General features: G+C 43.5%; 1 protein-coding gene and 1 long non-coding RNA gene across 3 annotated transcripts; one reads left to right on the top strand and one right to left on the bottom strand.

Annotated features, from left to right (window-relative positions):
- Nucleotides 1-4057: 4057 nt before the first annotated feature.
- On the bottom strand, nt 4058-11145 carry ube2v1 (ubiquitin-conjugating enzyme E2 variant 1). Of its 2 annotated transcripts, none has more exons than XM_071385211.1 (4): nt 11050-11145; nt 8071-8219; nt 7156-7281; nt 4058-5330 (listed from the first exon to the last, which is right to left on the bottom strand). In XM_071385211.1, the coding sequence occupies exons 1-4, from the start codon at nt 11069-11071 to the stop codon at nt 5184-5186; spliced, it is 444 nt and encodes a 147-aa protein (XP_071241312.1). In that variant the 5' UTR covers nt 11072-11145; the 3' UTR covers nt 4058-5183. The 2 variants fall into 2 exon arrangements, with proteins under 2 accessions (XP_071241312.1, XP_071241322.1); XM_071385221.1 differs by having other exon boundaries at nt 8146-8219.
- Nucleotides 11146-18221: 7076 nt separating this feature from the next.
- On the top strand, nt 18222-20707 carry LOC139565111 (uncharacterized). Its single transcript, XR_011672863.1, has 3 exons — nt 18222-19142; nt 19586-19706; nt 19830-20707. It is a non-coding gene; the product is annotated as an uncharacterized lncRNA (long non-coding RNA).
- The last annotated feature ends 1396 nt before the right edge of the window (nt 20708-22103 follow it).

Genomic DNA, 22103 nt, shown 5'->3' with positions numbered 1-22103 from the left:
TTGTACACATTTTTATATATATAAAAAAACAACTGTAATATCACATTTACATAAGTATTCAGACCCTTTACTCAGTACTTTGTTGAAGAACCTTTGGCAGCAATTACAGCCTTGAGTCTTCTTGGGTATGAAGCTACAAGCTTGGCACACCTGTATTTGGGGAGTTTGTCCCATTCTTCTCTGCAGATCCTCTCGAGCTCTGTCAGGTTGGATGAAGAGCGTTGCTGCACAGCTATTTTCAGGTCTCTCCAGAGATGTACGGGCTCTGGCTGAGCCACTCAAGGACATTCAGAGAGTTGTCCCGAAGCCACTCCTGCATTGTCTCGGCTGTGTGCTTAGCGTCGTTGTCCTGTTGGAAGGTGAACCTTCGCCCCAGTATGATGTCCTGAGCGCTCTGAAGTAGGTTTACATCAAGGATCTCTCTGTACTTTGCTCCGTTCATCTTTCCCTCCCTGTCCCTGCCACTGAAAATCATCCCCACAACATGATGCTGCCACCACCATGCTTCATCGTAGGGATGGTGCCAGGTTTCCTCCTGATGTGACGCTTGGCATTCAGGCCAAAGAGTTCAATCTTGGTTTCATCAGACCAGAGAATCTTGTTTCTCATGGTCTGAGTCTTTTAGGTGCTTTTTGGCAAACTCCAAGCAGGCTGTCATGTGCCTTTTACTGAGGAGTGGCTTCCATCTGGCCACTCTACCATAATGGCCTGGTTGGTAGAGTGCTGCAGAGATGGTTGTTCTCCCATCTCCACAGAGGAACTCTGGAGCTCTGTCAGAGTGAACATCGGGTTCTTGGTCACCTCCCTGACCAAGGCCCTTCTACCCCGATTGCTTAGTTTAGCCGTGCGGCCAGCTCTAGGAAAATACGTGGTGGTTCCAAACTTCTACCATATAAGAATGATGGAGGCCACTGTGTTCTTGGGGACCATCAATGCTGCAGACATTTTTTGGTACCCTTCCCCAGATCTGTGCCTCGACACAATCCTGTCTCTGTGCTCTGCGGACAATTCCTTCGTCCTCATGGCTTGGTTTTTGCTCTGACATGCACTGTCAACTGTGGGACCTTATATAGACAGGTGTGTGCCTTTCCAAACCATGTCCAATCAATTGAATTTACCACAGTTGGACTCCAATGAAGTTGTAGAAACATTCATTTAATTAATTTAATCCATTTTAAAATAAGGCTGTAACGTAACAAAATGTATGAAAAAGTCAAGGGGTCTGAATACTTTCCAAATGTACTGTATATATCAAAATAGGAGAAAATGTGGTTGGAAGGTTTTTCAATGATACCCAAATAACTACGCTTTCATTTTCATCAAGGGATAACATCCTAATTTTCAACCTCTACTGTTGCTTTGGTATAGTCTGTTTACTTGACAGGCAGCATGAGCAAAAAGTTGAAAACTAGTACCACTACGTGGTTTCTTAAGTCTATGGAGTTGGTCATATTGATCAACAAGTCATATTCTATTTTATATTCTTATTCATGTCCTATTTTTTTTCAGTAGTCCCTGACTCTGCATCCTACACACACCTGTGTCCTGCTTCCCAATTAGACCCATTCAATGGTTGAGAATTCCATACTGCTATGGTGATGAAACACTTTTTTGCTCTCCTATTCACTGTCGGCCAAAAAGATCATCAAGGACAACCACCCGAGCAACTGCCTGTTCACCCCGCTACTATCCAGAAGGCGAGGTCAGCACAGGTGCATCAAAGCTGGGACCGAGAGACTGAAATACAGCTTCTATCTCAAGGTCATCAGACTGCTAAACAGCCATCACTAACTCAAGAGAGGCTGCTGCCTACATAGAGACTCATATCACTTGTCACTTTAAACAATGCCACTTTAATATTGTTAACATATCTTACATTGCGCATCTCATATCTATATACTGTACCTTATACCATCTATTGCACCTTGCCTATGCCGCTCTTCCATCGCTCATCCATATATTTATATGTACATATTCTTATTCCATCCCTTTAGATTTGTGTGTATTAGGTAGTTGTTAGATTACTTGTTAGATATTAGTGCACTGTCGGAACTAGAAGCACAAGAATTTCGCTGCACTCACATTAACATCTGCTAACCATGTGTATGTGACCAATACATTTTTTATTTCAGATACAGTCAAGGTGATGGAAGGATTGTTCATCACAGCACATACATTTAGGGTGATGGATGGGGATGTCTATTTTCCTTTTCCTTACCACACAAATGGCTGTCTATATAAAGCCAATACTTATAATCTGATTAGAAAGTGTCTTGTCATGAAGCAAATGCAGGGAGATTTCTTTTTTTGGGGGAGGGGCACTTGGTTCACTAGACATTTCCTGGAGGTTGCCATTTGCGGGACGTAATTGAAAGCAAGGTGCGAGGAAGATAGAGGACAGAGAAAAAAACTGTGCACCGTTTGAATTTTGTCTAGATAATTATGAGATCATAGTAAGACATTGTGAAGGGTCATACATGCATAGAAGCCGTACGATGCGTTATACCTGCAGGCTTTAAGTAAAGTGTTACCCAATGGTTCGTCAAAAAAACAAGTATTCTTTCCTTAGAATTTTTACCATGGGACATTGATGGAAATTCACATAAACCTAACTAATCTTGAATTATGTGATTCTAGGACTCTCCTGTGAATGCAAATAATTGCCTAACCACAATACAAAATACATTTTCCCTGATAGAATACCTAACAATTTCTGGGGCTGTATTCATAAATTGTCACAGGAGTGCTGATTTAAGATTGGATTTGCCTATTATATCATAATGAATGAGACTACATGGACAGGAGGGACCTGATCCTAGATCAGCACTCCTACGTTGAGGCACATGAATACTGCCGCTGAAATAACGAGGTGTACTCTAATTTTGCCAGTCCTTAAGAGTTCAGAGTGCTCCATATTGTGTGACGTAGCCTATAGGAGACTGGGGCACCCCCAGCTGTCTCTCTCATTGTGATGGTTTTATGCTGCTATCCCCTCAAAACCACCCCAGTCACGTGACTCTCTTTGTCCTGTCTCCACGTCAGCCTTGCAGGAGAGCAGCAGCCACAAGAGGCACAGCTGTTGAATAGGGACCAGTGGTCTGCTTCCCATAGAGCTGCTGCACCTTGTAAGTCACTCTATCAAGATGGATGAGAACAATCACCATTTTCTGAGCAGACGTGTTTCCTGCTCAGGGATGACGGCTTACTTCCTAAATGAGTCCCCCCCATGTTTTCCTTTCTATCCAGGGTGGGTGGCCTGATTTAATGCTGCTTCACACTATCTGGCTTCAAGAATGGAAAAAAATCCAGCGGAATCAGATCAGCAGAGCCATCCTAATATAATGAAAATCTGCATGACACTACAAAGTCTTCGTGTCAAGCGAAGTGTCACATGACAGAAGATTTTTTGAATTTGTAGAACATCCTGAGATTTGTTTGCAAGGTATCAGCAAATTTTTGGGTAACACTATAGGGATCACATTAGGCACACATTTTGTTGTATTAATTAGGGATTAGTATAAGATATGGAAAGAAACTGAAGTACAGTAAATGGTTAATACCCAATGAAAGTCTAAGCTATGTGACTACACTAAAATGTTAACATTTGTTATAGTTATATATGGTGATGTTTTGAAGTGTTTTTTTTTTTTTTTTACCATCAAGAGCAGGGAGACCCTATACTTTAGTAGTATACACTTCCATTCTCTAGCGTAACATTTCTATACAACTTGGTTAGCAGTTTAGAATTAGGATATGCTGATGCAAATTCCATAGAAGACCTTTTAGGTATCCATAGGATTGGGTTAATATAATTTGAATTAACTACCTTTTAAACCCGAATGGATACCACTTTGGCATCGTAACAATTTGCATTAGTGTAGTGCAGGAACATTCTATGGCATGTGATAATACACTAAAACAAAAAAGCACTTATTTTGAATTCAGGTCAAACATGCAGTTTGTTAAGAGTAGACCCAATGCTATCACTCCACGGTGCGGGTTTGACTGAACGCCGCCCTTACCAAAAATGGATTGAGAATCAGAAGACAAACACATGCAAAAGTAACGAGGTTTAATTCAAATAAAACCATGCACAGGTCACCTTCACCCAGATTCACACCCGTTATGAAATAAACAACTAAAGCCATACATTGCATTCAGTGAGCCCACTGTATGCGATGACCTCTATGAATAAACAGGTCAACCCTAAAGACAAAACAAAAATTAATTCTCCACATAGGAGGCCACAGTAATGTGGTGAACCTGAAAAAAGGTACAAAGCACAAAAGATGAGCATTTCAAACCCCATGTACTTTAAGAGAAATCAAGAGAACCTTTTATTCCCCCCAATCCCATGTACCGTACACGTGCCAAGGCCGATAAATTCACATATTCGGGATCAAAAAGCTGGTTACTCAGTTTGAGACCAACACTATCCTGAAAAACTTTTTTTTTAAAGGGGGGGGGGGGGGGGGGCAATGTTTATTTATTAGCTTTCTGAAACACACTGGCAGGACTATGCTGTAGATCCCAAGCCACTGCTCCTGACAAGTCCAACTGGGGGAGCAGAATCCTTGCAGCAAAATTAAGAGCCGAACAGTGAAAACCTTATCGGCAACATTGCAGTGGGGGCACAGGTCTATTTTTATTTTGCGGAGCAGCAAGTCATCTTGATTTCCACCCTTGTTATACCTACAGTACAAAGTAAATGCCACCATCCTTGGTTAAAGAACCCAGCACACACATAAGATAGGTACACTCAATAAGATCATTTATGTTATTTTACAATCTGGATGTAGAACACAAAGATAAAAAAAACAAGATGAAGTAATTTGTATCAATGTCTGGTCTGCACAGTGGTGAGCATTGGGTGTCAGGGTAGGGAATGGGTGGAGTCCACCTGTGCAACCATCTCTCTGTCCAACGAGAAGGTCTCGAGAGACAAAGTGGCCATGACTTAGGACAAAAAGGGAAGGGGCCTGGCAAAAAGAGCTTACGTGAGAACAGAGGTTTCAAGAGTCTCTGAAAAATAAGAGGGGTACATGTACGCTGTATGTGCGGATTTGTGTGCATGTGAGGAATCGTTGAATCATTGTGTGCATGTATTGAATGTGTATATTTATTTGTGTGTTGGATGGAGGGATAGTAAAGGAGAGTTGGGATAGCAGGGCTGGTCAGGGGACTCAGTTGCTGAATAGCTGGCCTTCGGGTGGCTGGGGGAGCTTCATGTTCTCTTTGCACATCATGAGCCGCCGGAGCTCCTGCAGCACCACACGGATGCTGTACGAGTTCTGCCACTTGGCCAGTGCCGCCACTGCCCGCGTGTCCACCTGAGAATGGGAGGTTACATACATGTGACTCAAAACTTACAAACACAGCTAAACTCAGCGAAAAAAGAAACGTCCCCTTTTCAGGAACCTGTCTTTCAAAGATAATTCGTAAAAATCCAAATAATAATAACGTCACAGATCTTCATTGTAAAGGGTTTAAACACCGTTTCCCATGCTTGTTCAATGACCCATAAACAATTAATGAACATGCACCTGTGGAACGGTTGTTTATACACTAACAGCTTACAGACAGTAGACAATTAAGGTCACAGTTATGAAAACTTAGGACACTAAAGAGGCCTTTCTACTGACTGAAAAACACCAAAAGAAAGACACCCAGGGTCCCTGCTCATCTGCATGAACGTGCCTTAGGCATGCTGCAAGGAGGCATGCAGATGTGGCCAGGGTAATAATTTTCAATGTCCGTACTGTGAGACACTTAAGATAGTGCTACAGGGAGACAGGACAGACAGCTGATCGTCCTCGCAGTGGCAGAACACGTGCAACACCCGCACAGGATCGGTACATCCGAACATCACACCTGCAGGACAGGTACAGGATGGCAACAACTGCCCGAGTTACACCAGGAACGCACAATCCCTCCATCAGTGCTCAGACTGTCCGCAATAGGCTGAGAGAGGCTGGACTTAGGGCTTGTAGGCCTGTTGTAAGGCAGGTCCTCACCAGACATCACCGGCAACAACGTCATCTATGGGCACAAACCCACCGTCGCTGGACTAGACAGGACTGGCAAAAAGTGCTCTTCTCTGACAAGTCGCTGTTGTCTCACCAGGGGTGATGGTCGGATTCGCGTTTATCGTCGAAGGAATGAGCGTTACACCAAGGCCTGTACTCTGGAGCGGGATCGATTTGGAGGTGGAGGGTCCGTCATGGTCTGGGGCGGTGTGTCACAGCATCATCGGACTGAGCTTGTTGTCATTGCAGGCAATCTCAAAGCTGTGCGTTACAGGGAAGACATCCTCCTCCCTCATGTAGTACCCTTCCTGCAGGCTCATCCTGACATGACCCTCCAGCATGACAATGCCACCAGCCATACTGCTCGTTCTGTGCGTGATTTCCTGCAAGACAGGAATGTCAGTGTTCTGCCATGGCCAGCGAAGAGCCCGGATCTCAATCCCATTGAGCACGTTTGGGACCTGTTGGGCCGGAGGATGAGGGCTAGGGCCATTCCCCCCAGAAATGTCTGGGAACTTGCAGGTGCCTTGGTGGAAGAGTGGGGTAACATCTCACAGCAAGAACTGGCAAATCTGGTGCAGTCCACCAGGAGGAGATGCACTGCAGTACTTAATGCAGCTGGTGGCCACACCAGACACTGACTGTTACTTTTTATTTTGACCCCCACCTTTGTTCAGGGACACATTATTCCATTTCTGTTAGTCGCATGTCTGTGGAACTTGTTCAGTTTATGTCTCCGTTGTTGAATCTTGTTATGTTCATACAAATATTTACACGTTAAGTTCGCGGAAAATAAACAGTTGACAGTGAGAGGACGTTTATTTTTTCAAAGTTTGGCTCATTTTAAAATGTGGCTGATTGGTGACTTTAGCTGAGACAAAAGTGCCCTCAATTACAAACAATCCCGATTCCTGGACTAAAAACATGTTCAGTTTAAAGTGCGTTTTAGTTCAGGAGTAGAGCAAATCTGGTTCTGGAAAACCAGTCCTGCGTCTGTAGGTAATGAATCAGATGTGCTTCGCTAGCTGTAGGCTGAAGTCTTTCAGGCTACACACTCAAATACAAAGGTTGCTTTTGATTTGAGGTAATTGATCCAACCCGAACAGGAAATGTATGACTTGGGACTTACCACACCATTTGAGTTGTGTACGCCATTCAGATTGATCTTGGTCACGAATCGGACAAAAGGGGGAGACTCTGGGTATCTGGGTCCACATTCTACCTTTAGACTGTACATCCTGTTCTCGTAGATTGTCTGGAAGACATCAGAAAAAAGGAAAGATTTAAGTCTTGAAATTGGTTTCAGCTCAAGATAAAGACTGCATGGTCGTGGGTAACTAACTGTCTTGGTTATCATCAGCGGTGCTCTATGATAATAAGCTTGTTGTAGGCCTATGTTTGTGCTGCTGCATATCCGTTTGGCCGTCCCAATAGAATTAGAATGTTCCTATTCCATTTCAATGCTGTCCCACTTATGGTGTGTAGGCTTTGCCTCTACTGGATGAAAGGGGATTTATGCTATGTTTATGCTCACAAGCGACGTCAACAAAAACACATCGTACTTCATAAGCTAGCCATTACCCAAGAACTAGCTACATGTGCATGGTTAAGAGCTGGCCTGCTGTGTCGTGTGCATTCATTTAGCTGTGGCGCCAAACTTATTGCCGCCACTTCAAAAATAAAAACAATTTAATTTTTTGGGGAACATACTATGTTTGGTAGAAATACTCTCAATAACGTTATGCACATCCACTTTTCCTTGGTAAATAGATCTGTCTTACAACGGTGTTGCTCCCAAGGTTATTTTGCTCGTTGTTCCACTGGCAGCCAAATCTGCCGTTGAGCAAAAACACAGTGCCTCTCTTCCAATGCGCTAAATATGTGTATGTGACCAATAAAATTTGATAGGAATTAAAGAAACCAGGCCGGAGTAAGCAAAGTATTCTATGTGGCGTTGTTTGGTATGTGTTTGAGCCCTCCCACCCTGAGAGGCCCTATGGTGTGTGTGTTTGTGGCGTTAGCGTGAGCTAGCTTTTTTTCTTACCCTGGGAGGCCCTATGATCATGCCTGTCCAGCGAGTCAGCATTATGTCCTCATCGTCCTCCAGTCCCCAACTCACCGTCCCGTCTCCAACGCCCTTCTGGCCCTCTTCCAGCTCCTCCAGCAGCCGGAAGTTACGGGGTACTTTGACGCCTTTTTAAACAGAAAAGGTTCAAAGCAGACATTTTTCAACCACACGTGCCTAGTAGCTACTGCACACAAACAAGGGTGCCATGTTTACTCAATTGGTTCTATTGAAATACGTATTATCATTATTTTTTTTTTTTTTTTTTTTTTAAGAGTCAACTTTCAATAGTGATGAATTTAAAACCCACAACCCTCAGCTAATCAAATACAGTATAGTAGGAGCCATGTAATGTTAAAGGTCCAATGCAGACATTATCTCAATATCAAATCAATTTTGGGTAACAATTAAGTACCTTACTGTAAATGTTTTCAATTAAAAATGCTCAAATAGAAACAAAAAACTTGCTTCTTAGCAAAGCACAATTTCTTAAGCAAGAATTTTGCTAGGACTGTTGGAGTGGTCTGAGGAGAAGGGTGCAAATACTTATATTGGTTCATTTTTAAGCTATGACTCCAGTACATAGCTTAAAGTAGGGACGCTCCAGTACAGTAAATGGCGGTAATGCACCATAACATTGGATACCAATCGCCGTTAAACCGCACAGAGGAGAAAGGGGGCGACAACAGTAGCTAGGAAACAACAGTAGTGTCCTTTGCCCCCGCCTGTCAGGCACCTTTTTCCGGCAGTTATTTTAACATCGGCGAAGTCAGGTGTTCGGCAGGCTAGAATGAAGGACACGGTGTGCTAGCTTAGCCAGCTAGTCCTAAGGAGGACTCTGGTACAGAGCAGGCGGGAGCGACACTGTGCTAGCTACAGCACAGTGTCAACTGGTCAATCTCCAAGGCATTCCTAGTTGATCAAACATTTCAGTAAAAACCCAATATTTGTATTTTTTTATTTGTCTCGCGTTGTTGGCGGTAGGTGCACCCAATTCAGCTGCCCTGCGTGCCGGGTAGGCGAAGTGTTCCCATTTTGAACTATTTGAGGTGGCTGAAAGACAAACTGCCTTCCCGACGGGCCGGAGAGCAAATGCACCTATTGGCCTACTGCTTGGCCAATCAAATGACTCAGATTACCATGTCTGCAGTAACCTAACGTAGCATGCGTAAAATAAATCTTCCTTAAGCGCACAGCAACTAATACAGCACAGAGCTGCTGTTTTTATGATTGAGTTCATATTTATACTCAGCACTGTCAACACTTAAGTCATAAAATTTGCGTTCTTCCTACTGCCACTCGCATTACAACCAGCACTGCAGCGGCAATGAATGAGTAGGAAATTGTATTGATAGGGCTTGCTTGTATTAAAGGCTTAGGTCTTTAAAAAAATATATAGTAATATTTGACTTTCTGGTCATTGGAGTAAAAACTAGAATTTATGCACGAGGTAGAAACAATGCGGTGGGGCACGAGTTTCCCCATCAGCTTTAAGATGGTGCCACTTTTTTGGTCAGTGTCAGAGGAGGACAGGGAGAGCGGAGGGACGTTGAGGCGGACCCTCAGTCTGCTGCTCTCTCCCTCTGAGACTGACCATCCGATGCAGGCACTATCAGCCCAGTAAAATCAAAATAGCAAATTATTTAACATTTATGGTCACTCAGCTGTGCCTCAAGCAATACAACTGATCCATTACCAGTGCGATCATATAGTCTACCTCAAAGAAGAACAATGCTTTGGCAGGACAATTCAAGCAAAGCCAATATGCGATGATAATGTATTGGGCCTAAACCCCACTGCTACAGTGCTGTTTTTCATATGTTAATGTTCCATTGGCTTATGTTTAAGTCATGAAAAAAAATGGGGAAAAAGCTATAGATCGGCTTGCTTTTTGACTAGGTGATTTTGACTCAAAAAAGGTTGGTGACCACTGTCTTACACTAATAGGGCATTAAAATCATTTTCACAGTATTATACGAACCTGCGTGTGGAAATATATAAAATACAGGAAATCAAGTTGACGGCATTGGGCCTTTAACTAGCTATCCCTTATTAATCACCTATTCATGCACCTCAATATGACACGTGCAATTGCCTGTAGTTATACATTTCTCAAGTTATGGGTGTGTACCACTGGGGTGTAATCATTAGTCACTAAAACGAGAGTTTATGAGTCAAATTCAGGTAGGTATCTCGGTTTCGTTTGTTTCCGTTTAAGAAACGTTTTGCAACATTATTAGCGTAATGAATAGCCCCTGGTGTGTACCAAGGTTAATGACCAGTTGACAAAACTAGCTAGGTAACTAACGTGAGTTAGCATCAACGTATCCAAAATAGTTAAATACTCAATGCTGATTAAAACGAACATTTCACTCAACTAACCGCTGATAGGAAGTTGGATAAATGTATTCTGAAAGATTCCAGGTATATAGTTAGTTAGCTTAGTTATTCTAAACATGTATGCTAGTTAACTAATTCTGTTTCTGTCAAACTCGCTTTGCAAATTGTCTCAGTTCAGCTAGTAACGGTTACCCGCTAGTGTCGTTAGCTAGCTAACGTTAGCTCTGCAGAAACATGACGCTGCAGTTGAATAGGCTACCTAACGTTAGCTAAATGCGCAGATGGCTAAACAACCACAATAAATTCACCAAGAGTCAATTATGACGATAACATCGTTTATGGTTTATGGCTGAATCAAGTCATGTTTTAAAAGCACAGGAGTTGGGCGAAAGCAGAAATATACCCGAATAGCCAGCTAAACTAACGTTAGTTAGCGCGCAATACTGGCTGAGCTAACACCCACATTAATCTAACATTAATAAACATGATGTCTAGGGAAATGTGGAGTCTTTGAGATGAATGGCTCATATTGGAAGGTCAAATAGACCACTATATTAAACGTAAAATACAAGCTTATCAAATGAATATCACAAATGTGTGAACGGGGAATTACTTTACCTGATCCGGCGGCGGCCGCCATTTTTATCGTTGAATAGCGGGGACGCGCACGTTTAAGTGCGTCAATGCAAATCAAGTGTTCTGGGGGTGTAATTCAGTCCGCCGATTCTGTTGCAAAACGTTTCTTAAACGGAACTAAACGTGGCGGGACCTACCTGAATTTGTCCAATAGAAACTCTCGTTTAACAGCTATTTGGCGGAATGAATACACCACTGTTTGAGCATTATTTTTGTGTGGAGTCGACTGTCAAAATAAAACTAAATTCACATTACCACTAAAAAGGAATACCTAGGATAGGATAAAGTAATCCTTCTAACCCCCCCCCCTTAAAAGAGTTAGATGCACTATTGTAAAGTGGTTGTTCCACTGGATATCATAAGGTGAATGCACCAATTTGTAAGTCGCTCTGGATAAGAGCGTCTGCTAAATGACTTAAATGTAAATGTAAATGTGAAAAACGACCATAAATGACAGATGACGTCACAATTGTCTTAAAGCCTGATGACATCACCATGGTCTGAAAGCCAATTTAGTAATGTGGATATGAATCAGTCTTCATTAGTTACTGACAGGGCTTGTTTCTGCTGGTGCCAAAGGTATTAGATCAGCGTCTCAAATGGCACCCTATACCGTAAACAGTGCACTAGCTTTTACCTATGGGCCCTGGTCAAAGGTTGTGCACGATATAGAGAATAGGACCTCATGACTAGACCTCACCTCCATAACTTGTATCTCTTTTTTTTTGTATGCTGCAAAAAATATTGTAGCTGCAAATGTGTACAAGACAGCCTACAGTTGAAGTCGAAAGTTACATACACCTTAGCCAAATACATTTAAACTCAGTTTTTTCACAATTCCTGACATTTAATCAGAGTAAAAATTCCCTGTTTTAGGTCAGTTAGGATCACCACTTTATTTTAAGAATGTGAAATGTTAGAATAATAGTAGAGAGAGTGATTTATTTCAGCTTTAATTTCTTTCATCTGGGCACGCTATTCATCCATGGTGAAAATGCTGCCCCCTATCCCTAAAAAGTAGGCAAGTAGGGGTTGGGTTAGCCCAGTCATTGGTTATCGACATGGCTTGTTTCTGCTGGTGCAAAAAAGGTATGAAATCAGGTCATTTAATCGATAAACAACTACTTAAATTCTGGAGTAGTATTGTTCTCTTAGACCTAGTGGGAAGAAGAAAAGTAAAAGTACATTCTAATTGACGAATACATGAAATGTACATGAAGTTCGGCTTTTGCATATGTCACTCAATGTAACCTGTCTATACTGTGTTATTTGAGGTTTAGAATAGACAGCTAAGTTCCTCTAATTTAGACCTACCTCTTCCTATTCTTATGACCCCCCCAAAAAATGTTTCTCCATTGGCTGGGGATCGGGGAAAAAAAGTATTTAGCACTAACACATTTTCTTGTCAACAGAAAAAAACGACAGAAAGCCAATTCAATTGATGTGGAGCAGAAGACAAAAAAGAAGGAGAGTAGCACTTCATCCCCCTCTACAATTCCAAGTGACTGTTCTGAACGGAATGCCTCCGCCCCCTCTGACGTCTCACCCTCTGACCAACTCTTCTCCCTCTATCCACCTCCCTCTCCTGTTAAATGTTCCTCTCAGCCTTGCTCTCCTGCTAAACAGCCCTCTCTCCCCCGGTCACCTGCCAAACTGCCTTCCCCAGTGAAATCCTCTCCAGTGGTGTCCCGCCCTAGTTCTCCCTCTCCTACCAACCCTTTGAACCATCATGGAGACACCAGCCAAAATGACACTCAGGTAATTCAAACCAAAAATAAAATAAGTACTGTGCCATCCCAGATTCTCCTCTCCTTTTGTTTCCTTCGGAGGACATGGTGCCACCCCTGCACAGTGCCAGCCCACAGGCCCTCACTAACCAGGCCCCCAGCATCCGGGTGTCCATCCCCCAGACCTTCGCCAGCCAAGTCTCCAGCCCATCTGGAGAGGCCAAAGACAGCGCCATCTGCTGTTTTTTAAACTAATTTAACCTTTATTTAACCAGGTAGGCCAGTTGAGAACAAGTTCTCATTTACAACTGCAACCTGGCCAAGATAAAGCAAAGCAGTGTGACAAAGACAACAACACAGAGTTACACATAAACAAATGAAAGCATATAGGTCGCAGTGGTGGTATATGTGGCTTTGGTGACAAAACGGATGGCACTGAGATAGACTATATCCAGTTTGCTGAGTAGTGTTGGGGGCTATTTTGTCAATGACATCGCCGAAGTCAAGGATCGGTCAGTTTTACGAGGGTCTGTTTGGCCGCATGAGTGAAGGAGGCTGTGTTGCGAAATAGGAAGTCTATTCTAGATTTAAATTTGGATTGGTGATGCTTAATGTGAGTCTGGAAGGAGGGTTTACAGTTTAACCAGACACCTAGGTATTTGTAGTTGTCCATATATTCTAGGTCAGAACCGTCCAGAGTAGTGATGCTAGTCGGGCGGGAGGGTGCGGGCAGCAATCGGTTGAAGAGCATGCACTTGGGTGAAGGAGAAGCGTGGAGGGCTTGGGCAAGTTGCTGCAGGGGGTGCTGAGATGTTGGCCGGGGTAAGGGTAGCCAGGTGGAAAGCATGGCCAGCCGTAGAAAAATGCTTATTGAAATGATCGATTATCGTAGATTTATCGGTGGTGACAGTGTTTCCTAGCCTCAGTGCAGTGGGCAGCTGGGAGGAGCTGCTCTTATTCTCCAGTGTCCCAAAGCTTTTTGGAATTAGTACTACAGGAAGCAAATTTCTGTTTGAAAAAGCTAGCCTTAGCTTTCCTAACTGACTGAGTATATTGGTTCCTGGCGTCCCTGAAAAGCTGCATATCGCGGGGGCTATTCGATGCTAATGCAGAATGCCACAGGATGTTTTTATGCTGGTCAAGGGCAGTCAAGTCTGGGGTGAACCAAAGGCTATATCTGTTCTTAGTTCTACATTTTTTGAATGGGGCATGCTTAGTTAAGATGGTGAGGAAAGCACTTTTGAAGAGCAACCAGGCATCCTCTACTGACGGGATGAGGTCAATATCCTTCCGGGATACCAGGGCCAGGTCGATTAGAAAGGCCTGCTCGCTGAAGTGTTTTAGGGAGCGTTTGACAGTGATGAGGGGACCCATTATGCACGCAGGCAATGAGGCAGTGATCGCTGAGATCCTGGTTGAAGACAGCAGAGGTGTATTTAGAGGGCAAGTTTGTCAGGATGATATCTAAGATGGTGCCCATGGTTACGGATTTAGGGTTGTACCTGGTAGGTTCCTTGATAATATGTGTGAGATTGAGGGCATCTAGCTTAGATTGTAGGACGGCCGGGGTGTTAAGCATGTCCCAGTGTAGGTCACCTAACAGTACGAACTCAAGATAGATGGGGGGCGATCAATTCACATATTGTGTCCAGGGCACAGCTGGGGGCTGAAGGGGGTCTATAACAAGCGGCAACGGTGAGACTTGAGTGACGATGAGAAATGTTTTGTCTCTAGAGGCACCATTTAAGCCAGGTGAGGTCACCACATGTGCGGGGGGTGGAACAAAAGGGCTAGCAAAGGCATATTGAGCAGGGCTGGACGCTCTACAGTGAAATAAGACAAAAATCACTAACCAAAACAGCAATAGACAAGGCATATTGACGTTAGGGAGAGGCATGTGTAGCATAGTGGTCATAGGGTCCAGTGAGTAGCTAGGCGAGCTGGAGACACGGTGATTCAGACAGCTAGCAGGCCGGGGCTAGCAGGCTAGCAGATGGGCCTCAGGGGAACGTCGCAATGGAAGAGCCTGTTGAAACCCCCTCGGGTGTTTACATCGGCAGACCAGTCTTGATGGATCGGCGGAGCTCGGTGTCGGCAGCAAGGGATCCAGGCCAATTGGCAAAAGAGGTATTGAAACCCAGGAATTGTCTAATGGATCTCTTTGGCTAGCCGGGAGATGGGCCTAGCTCGAGGTTAGCTCCAGGCTAACTGGTGCTTGCGTTGGGACAGAGACGCTAGCCAGGAGTAGCCACTCGGATAGCAGCTAGCTAGCTGCGATGATCCGGAGTAGAGGTTTAGAGCTTGCGGTAGGAATCCGGAGATGTGGTATAGAAAAAGCAGTCCGATATGCTCTGGGTTGATATCTCGCTGTGCAGACTGGCAGGAATTGACCAGGCTGAGGCTGGCTGATGTCCAAGTTAACGGTGATGACCGCTAGCAGTGGCTAACTGACTACTAGCTAGTAGCTAGTTAGCTGGCTTGCTTCTGATGGGGGTTCCGGTTCTAAAGTATAAAAAAAAGCAGATCCATACCACATTGGGTGAGGCTTGTTGCAGGAGAGTATGTTCAGTCCGTAGATGGAAATTGAGATTAAAAATATAAAACAATATGTACGAAATATATATGAAGAAAACAATATATACACGGGATGGGACAAGACAAACAAAACAGACACCCGACTGCTACACCATCTTGGAACGAAAGTCAGGTAGGTCATGGCACCACACTATTCTTGCTCCAACACCACACAAACCACCCACTCCCAAAACAGTCCTGCAGACAGAGAAGCTGGAAGCAAATTAAAATGTTTCTCAGACATCTTCAGTGATGTAAAGGAGCTGTTTTAGACCAGAGCAATTCAGACAAGTGACCGCGTTTTCACAGCTCTTTATATGTATATATTGACCCCTCAGATTCAAATGACCAGGAACCAGGGAAAGCTCTGTGGACAGCCTCAGTGGTGAAGAGAGATAGAGAGTGAAACCAGTGAAAAATAAGTTATGACAGAACACTGAGATAGTTATGAGGAGTACACGATATAGTAGACCTCCTGCAGTAGACTAGTAGTGTAGTAGACTGTAGACAGTGTGGTGGACTGTAGAGGAAATGAGAATCTAATGATCACATGTGTATTCTTACAGAAGCAGCAGTCAGTGAATGTCTACTACCAGCTAACTGGCGTAGTCTCTCATCTGGTAGGCTCGCCAAACTCAAACTAAGTAAATACCTTAAAACATGCAAATGCACAGTACATGTGACATAGGCTGAATCCCAAATCACACCCTTCTCCTCGGCTCTCAATTTGCTCGATCACGTGCGCCTCTGCCATATACACAAGTATCCCAAAGCTGAGGAAGTGAAAATTATCGAGGGTGAAGGCCAGGGATAATCAACTATATTCAGCGGCGGGTCTATTTTTTTTCTTAGCCGGATGAGCAGGGGTCCGGAACAAAATAAAAAAATATTTGTAGACTGCAAATTGACCTTAAGAAACCCAAACAGATATAATATTTGACTAATTTCAAACCTTGCTTACATTTGTGTACAATCACATATATCTCTTTACTGTGTGTGGGAATACTTTGGAACAGACTTCCAAAAGGAAAATAACTTTTAGCTGATTTGCTGGTGTATTTACAGTCTTTAACGATTACATTTTCTTTGCTCAGAAAACAAGCACCTGGACCAGCCTCCACACCCCAAGCCCAGCCTCAACACCCTCAGCCCAAGCTGGGGTAGTACCAGGCCCAGAGTCAACACACTCAGAGCTGCCTTAACATGGGCAGCACTGGGCCCAACATCAACATCCCCCAGCCCAGCCTCAACAGGGGCAGCACCAGGCCCAGACTCAACAGGGGCAGAACAAGGCCCAGCCTCAACACCCTCAGACCTTCCGACAGGGGCAGCACTGAGCTCAGCCTCGACAGAGGCAGCACTCGGCCCAACATCAACACCCCCAGCCCAGCCTCAACAGGGGCAGCACCAGGCCCAGCTTCAATACCCCCTGCCCAGCCTCAACAGGGGTAGAACCAGGTCCAGCCTCAATACCCCCAGCCTCAACAGAGGCAGCACTGGCCCAGCCTCACATCCCCGGCCCAGCCTCAACACCAATGTTTTCCCCTCTTTACGTCTTTCCCTGACGACATTCCCACTGCTGGGTCTAAAAAAAATAAAATCACTTAAGTAATCGGACTTCCGATATCCCCCCCACAAAAAATTATGAGTGGTCTGTCAATCATGCGGCTCAAGGGAGACTTGCTCTTCAACACTAGCATGAGCATCCTTTTCAGTAGCGTATGTCATATCTGCCCTTGTTTTGACTACTTCACCTTATGTATAAAGCGCATGTTAAAAAACAAATAAAGTATACACACTAAATGTAGTACACATGTAAATGTGGTGGATAGAGTGTCTGATTATTTAAACGGTATAACTTCCCTTCTATTTGGTTTGTTTTGAAATCCTACTGTTGTGAAATACACTGTGGTGTATAAGCTCTTATTCAGCATGGTCACACCGGATGCACTGCAATATTTGACATTGACCCAGGTCCCCAGGATGTCGGGAGATGACTTGTGCATGCCATGTAATTTAAATAAAGACAAACAAATGTAAGATAATCAAATTTAAGATAATTCTGTTGTAACTCTTGCTTTCAACTCAGGAAGCTTTATCGTCTGGGATTCAGGCCGGTCCTAATAGGAAACGCGACAAAGGGAAGCAGCTGGGCAGCTGATGTTATGGAGCCTTCTAAAGATTCAGAGATGCTATGAGTATCTTTTGAAGTTACTCTCCAGCTGTATTCCATTTGAATATATACAGACATGAAAATGCTGGGCTACGGATGTAACCGTGGTTCTCTGAGTAGAGTAACGGGTCGCCAAATGACCTATGTGAACTCCTTTCCTTTCACGTGATATGATTGAGATATTTAAGGATAATGAACGATAAATAATGTATTGTGTCATTTTGGAGTCATTTTATTGTAAATAAGAATTTAGTATGTTTCTGAACACTTCTACATTAATGTGGACGCTACCATGATTACCGATTATCATGAATGAATATTGAATAATGATGAGTGAGAAAGTTACAGAGGATCATACCCCAAGACATGCTAACCTCTCACCATTACTAATACTCAGTGTTACCAGTTGATGTTACTCTCCAATAACACAGACCCCAAAGCAAATCAGGGGGAGAAAAATAGGTTTATTCAAAGAGGACAAATCATAGATGTTATGCTGAGAGGTAGATGTTCATTCTCCCCTGTCCTCCACAGAACAAAGTGACAGGATGTAATTTGTAACCCCCAACCTTAGCCTGTGGTTGACCAATTAGAATTCCTTGCAGTAAAAGTGGGCCAATGACTAAACACAGGGATGCAAACTAGTCACCTCTTGGCAAAATTCGCTGTTTTGAATCCAAAATAGGTGACCTACGTGAATCGTGTAGATCCGATGAGAAAAGTTTGGGGGTGGTGTGTTATGATCACTACTGGCTGTAAGCGAACAAGTGATGCGCGTTTGGAGCAATACTGGCTGTATTCAAGGCTCAGCCAATCTTTCACATAACAACAGAATGCAGCACGCGACTGAAGAGAGGAGACAACCAATTGGCTCTATTCTATGCACTATACCGCCTCCAACGTTCTAATTTACTTCCTACCGGGTTGATGACTTCCGGAGCGATTTCTGCTATTGTTTTTATCATTAGCTTGCTAGCTATCTAACTGTTGTCGATGCATTTCTGACTGAAATAGTTCGCAATGACGTTTAAATTACAGCCCCGCGAATGAGGTGCTAATGAACATTGTTCAGTTTCTTCCAAATGTAATGGTATTGTGAGCTTCCATGGTTTCCCGGTCGATGAAGAGCTCAGAGAAAAAGGTGGTTGGTGGCAGTACGTCGTGACAACTTTACTGTCACCTAACACACAAAAGTGTGTAGTACACATTTCATCGAGAGTGACTTTGTTGAGGGAAAAATGGGGGGGGGGGGGGCGATAATACCTAAAAAGAGGCTTTGTTCTTACAGTCTTCGCGTGGAACTGGCACATTCAAAAGAGACCAGGTGTTTGGGAAAGAAGACTGAAACCTTCTGCTCCGACTGAGGAGGATGAAGAACAAGGTGCGCTGCCTATGGACTGTGCCGTCTCTGATCAGGACCAGACACATGATTACTGTGCAGTCCCTGAACCCGCAGCCCTTGACATGGCCCTAATGGCAAACCATGAGCATGTAAAATAAATTAAGGAGCTTCGAGCCAAGCTGGAGAAACTGACCGCTCAAAACGGCTTTGGTCTACAGCGATTTGCTGGTTCTGACGAGGATATACATTTTTACACAAGGTACAGTAATGATTTATTATTATCCAGCATTACTATTGTTTTATTTACTATTAATTATTATTATTATCCCAAAGTGCATCTTACATTTAAGAACATGTTCATTGTTATTTAAAATTAGGCTAGCATATCTTAGCATAAGTAGGCACATTGAATGTATATTGTCTTTACATTAGTTTTCAGTTAACCCCCAAAACTGCTCCCAGGTCGTTTCTGCAAATAAGATTAGGTTCTTAGTCCACTTCCCAGGTTAAATAACAGAACATTTAAAACAAATTCACTGCTGTGATGATAGCTGCTGTGAATTACAGTACGAATTGCAGTAACAAGAAAAACAGGCTACAATAGCAGCTAGGTCATGTCTAGTGCTACTTGATGCTTAGCGAGGATGGGCAATAATAGTAATAAGCTTTTTTGTTATTCAAATACTCTGGGTCTGTCTTTAGATTTGCAATCTACACCCACCTGATGGCCTTCTGGCACTTGATTGAGCGGGCAGCAGAAACCAAGTTTATAAGTCACACAAGCACCAATCCATCTGAAACAAGTGTTACTCGAAGAAAACTGGTAAGGGACAACTTCATTAAATACTTAGAATATTATTTGATCTTACTGTAATTGTTAAACATGATTTACTTTTTGTTATGAACCGAATATAAGGACTATATTGTACTAAAACGGTTTTCTAAGTTCAGACACTGCCATCAATCGACGAGTTCTTCTTGTTTATGACTCATCTGTCGCTGGGTCTGAAGCAGAAGGATTTGGCCCATCGGTTCAGCATCCACCAATCGACAGTGAGACGGATTATCATCTCTTGGGCCAACGTCCTCTACTGTCTGTTTGGATCAGCACGGATATGGATCCCCAAGGAAACCATCAAAGCCCACCTGCCACCTGAGTTCAAGGACTATCCAGACACCCAGGTAGTGATCGACTGCACTAAACTCCGCTGCCACACCATCTTCACTACTACTGCAGAGTGAGGTGTTTTCTTCCTACAAGTCACACTGTACCTTTAAGGGCATGTTGGGTATGTTACCACATGGAGCTGTCACTTTTGTGTCATCGTTGTATGCTAGATCTGTGAGTGACAAGGAGATCTTCAAGCAGTCTGGAATTATTTCCTTACTCACCCGACATGGCCATTATGGTGGATAAGGGCTTTCTCGTAGATGACATTGTTCCATGCAAGGTCTACCGGCCAGCCTTTCTGTCAAGACGCACACAGATGCCAGCGCATGAGGTTAGGGAGACCCAATCCATTGCCAGGCTGAGAGTGCATGTTGAATGAATGATCTGCAGAGTAAAGGAGCACAAGCTGTTTGACACAGTCAACCCCTGACCATCTCAGGCAGCATCAACCAATTATTTGCAGTGGCGTGTAGTGAATATCAATTTGTGTGGAGCTTGTATTGGGTTTAATTAGGCAATGAGTTTAGGGGTGGGGGAAAGAAATCAAGTAAACACAGAATAGCCAGAATGCAAGATTGAATACAATGTAAGAGATGTGTAATTGATTAACTGAACTGTTGAACATTTGCTGAAATACATTTTTTTTAAACAAATCTATTCTGCTGTAGTTTTCTTCACAAGAACATCAATACTTATTTTTCATGAAACAACTCAACTTGGCACCCATGCTGGGGATTCATTCAGGTGCAAGAGACACTTCTGCAAGTAGTGGTAAAAATAAAAGTGGTCAACCTTCTCTCTTATAGTTTTTGAAACCTGTAGATCTTTATATATCCTTTCAACTAGGATGTCCTCCTGTGCACAGATGACAAAGTCACACCAGCTACAACCTGTGAGAAGAATTTGACCTTGCACCTGCCAGTAGTAAGCATGACATCTCTTCAACTTCAGCTCTCCATTCTGTATCTTCAGGTAAGGGCAGTCAACATAACTTGGTACATTTGGGCACTTGACCTCTAAGAGTACAAAATGTGGTCTCACACTGGGATCAAATATGATGCCATCTGGAGAGGATCCTAACCACGGACCATCTGGGTGCACTACGAAGCCACACGGAAAGAAGTTAACATTCTTTAGTGTGCAATACTCCTGTACAGCCACTGGCTCCATGGCTAGCCCCCTCTTCATCTCCACGGTCTGTACACCAGATCCCTTGAACATCCGCTCAGCTAGGCGGTCAGCTGAGGTCTCTCCCCGGGCATGGCAAACCTCTCGGAAACGAGAGGATGTTATTCTCATTTTCCTTAGCTGATGCCATTCCGGGCTGCTGCTCTGCTCCCTTGTAGCAACCTCGACTTTGTGTGACATCTCGTAGGTTGTCTCCAATGCCTTGACGTGGAACTGCTCCTGATGGCTAAGGACGTAAGCACACTGGGAAGACTGAAGCCTGTTGCCATCTAATGGAAGTATTAGTGGAGAAGGGGCATCGGCAGCTGACATTTCCATTGTTGTCACAAGAGGGGCAGTAAATGGAGAAAAGTTGGAATACGTTTCTGAGACGCGGAGAAGGTCCATGTCAGGCATGTATCCATTGAGTGCTTTGTAGAGAGAACTTCTGCAAAACATTTTAAAACCTTAACATCAGGTTGGAGAGATTTACTATGACAAAGACTCATGTAACTTTTCCAGAAACAGCACAAGCTCGAAAGTTCAAATAAAAAGGATTAAAATATACAGATTTATAGATTATATATTTCCCCCAGTCTTTGTCCCAAACATTTGTCATTACATCGTAAAGACACCACTGTTTAGGCTTATCATCTGGATACAAGAACAAAAAATCACATAAATGTTTTCTAAATGTTTCCATTCTAGGAACCTCCAACTTACCTTATTCCATCATCACACGAGTTAGTAGGTTTATGGAACTCTATCCCATCAACCGGACCTGGCTTCACACCCTAATTAACAAGGATTTACTGTTACATAGGCTGAATACTTTTCAGGTGCATTTTTTTATGGATACTGATAGACTCACAAGTGTTCTTG

This window comes from Salvelinus alpinus, chromosome 2 (genome assembly GCF_045679555.1).
Source record: "Salvelinus alpinus chromosome 2, SLU_Salpinus.1, whole genome shotgun sequence".
In the NCBI taxonomy this organism is placed as follows: Eukaryota; Metazoa; Chordata; class Actinopteri; order Salmoniformes; family Salmonidae; genus Salvelinus; species Salvelinus alpinus.
This window is presented reverse-complemented; position numbering and strand designations above follow the sequence as displayed.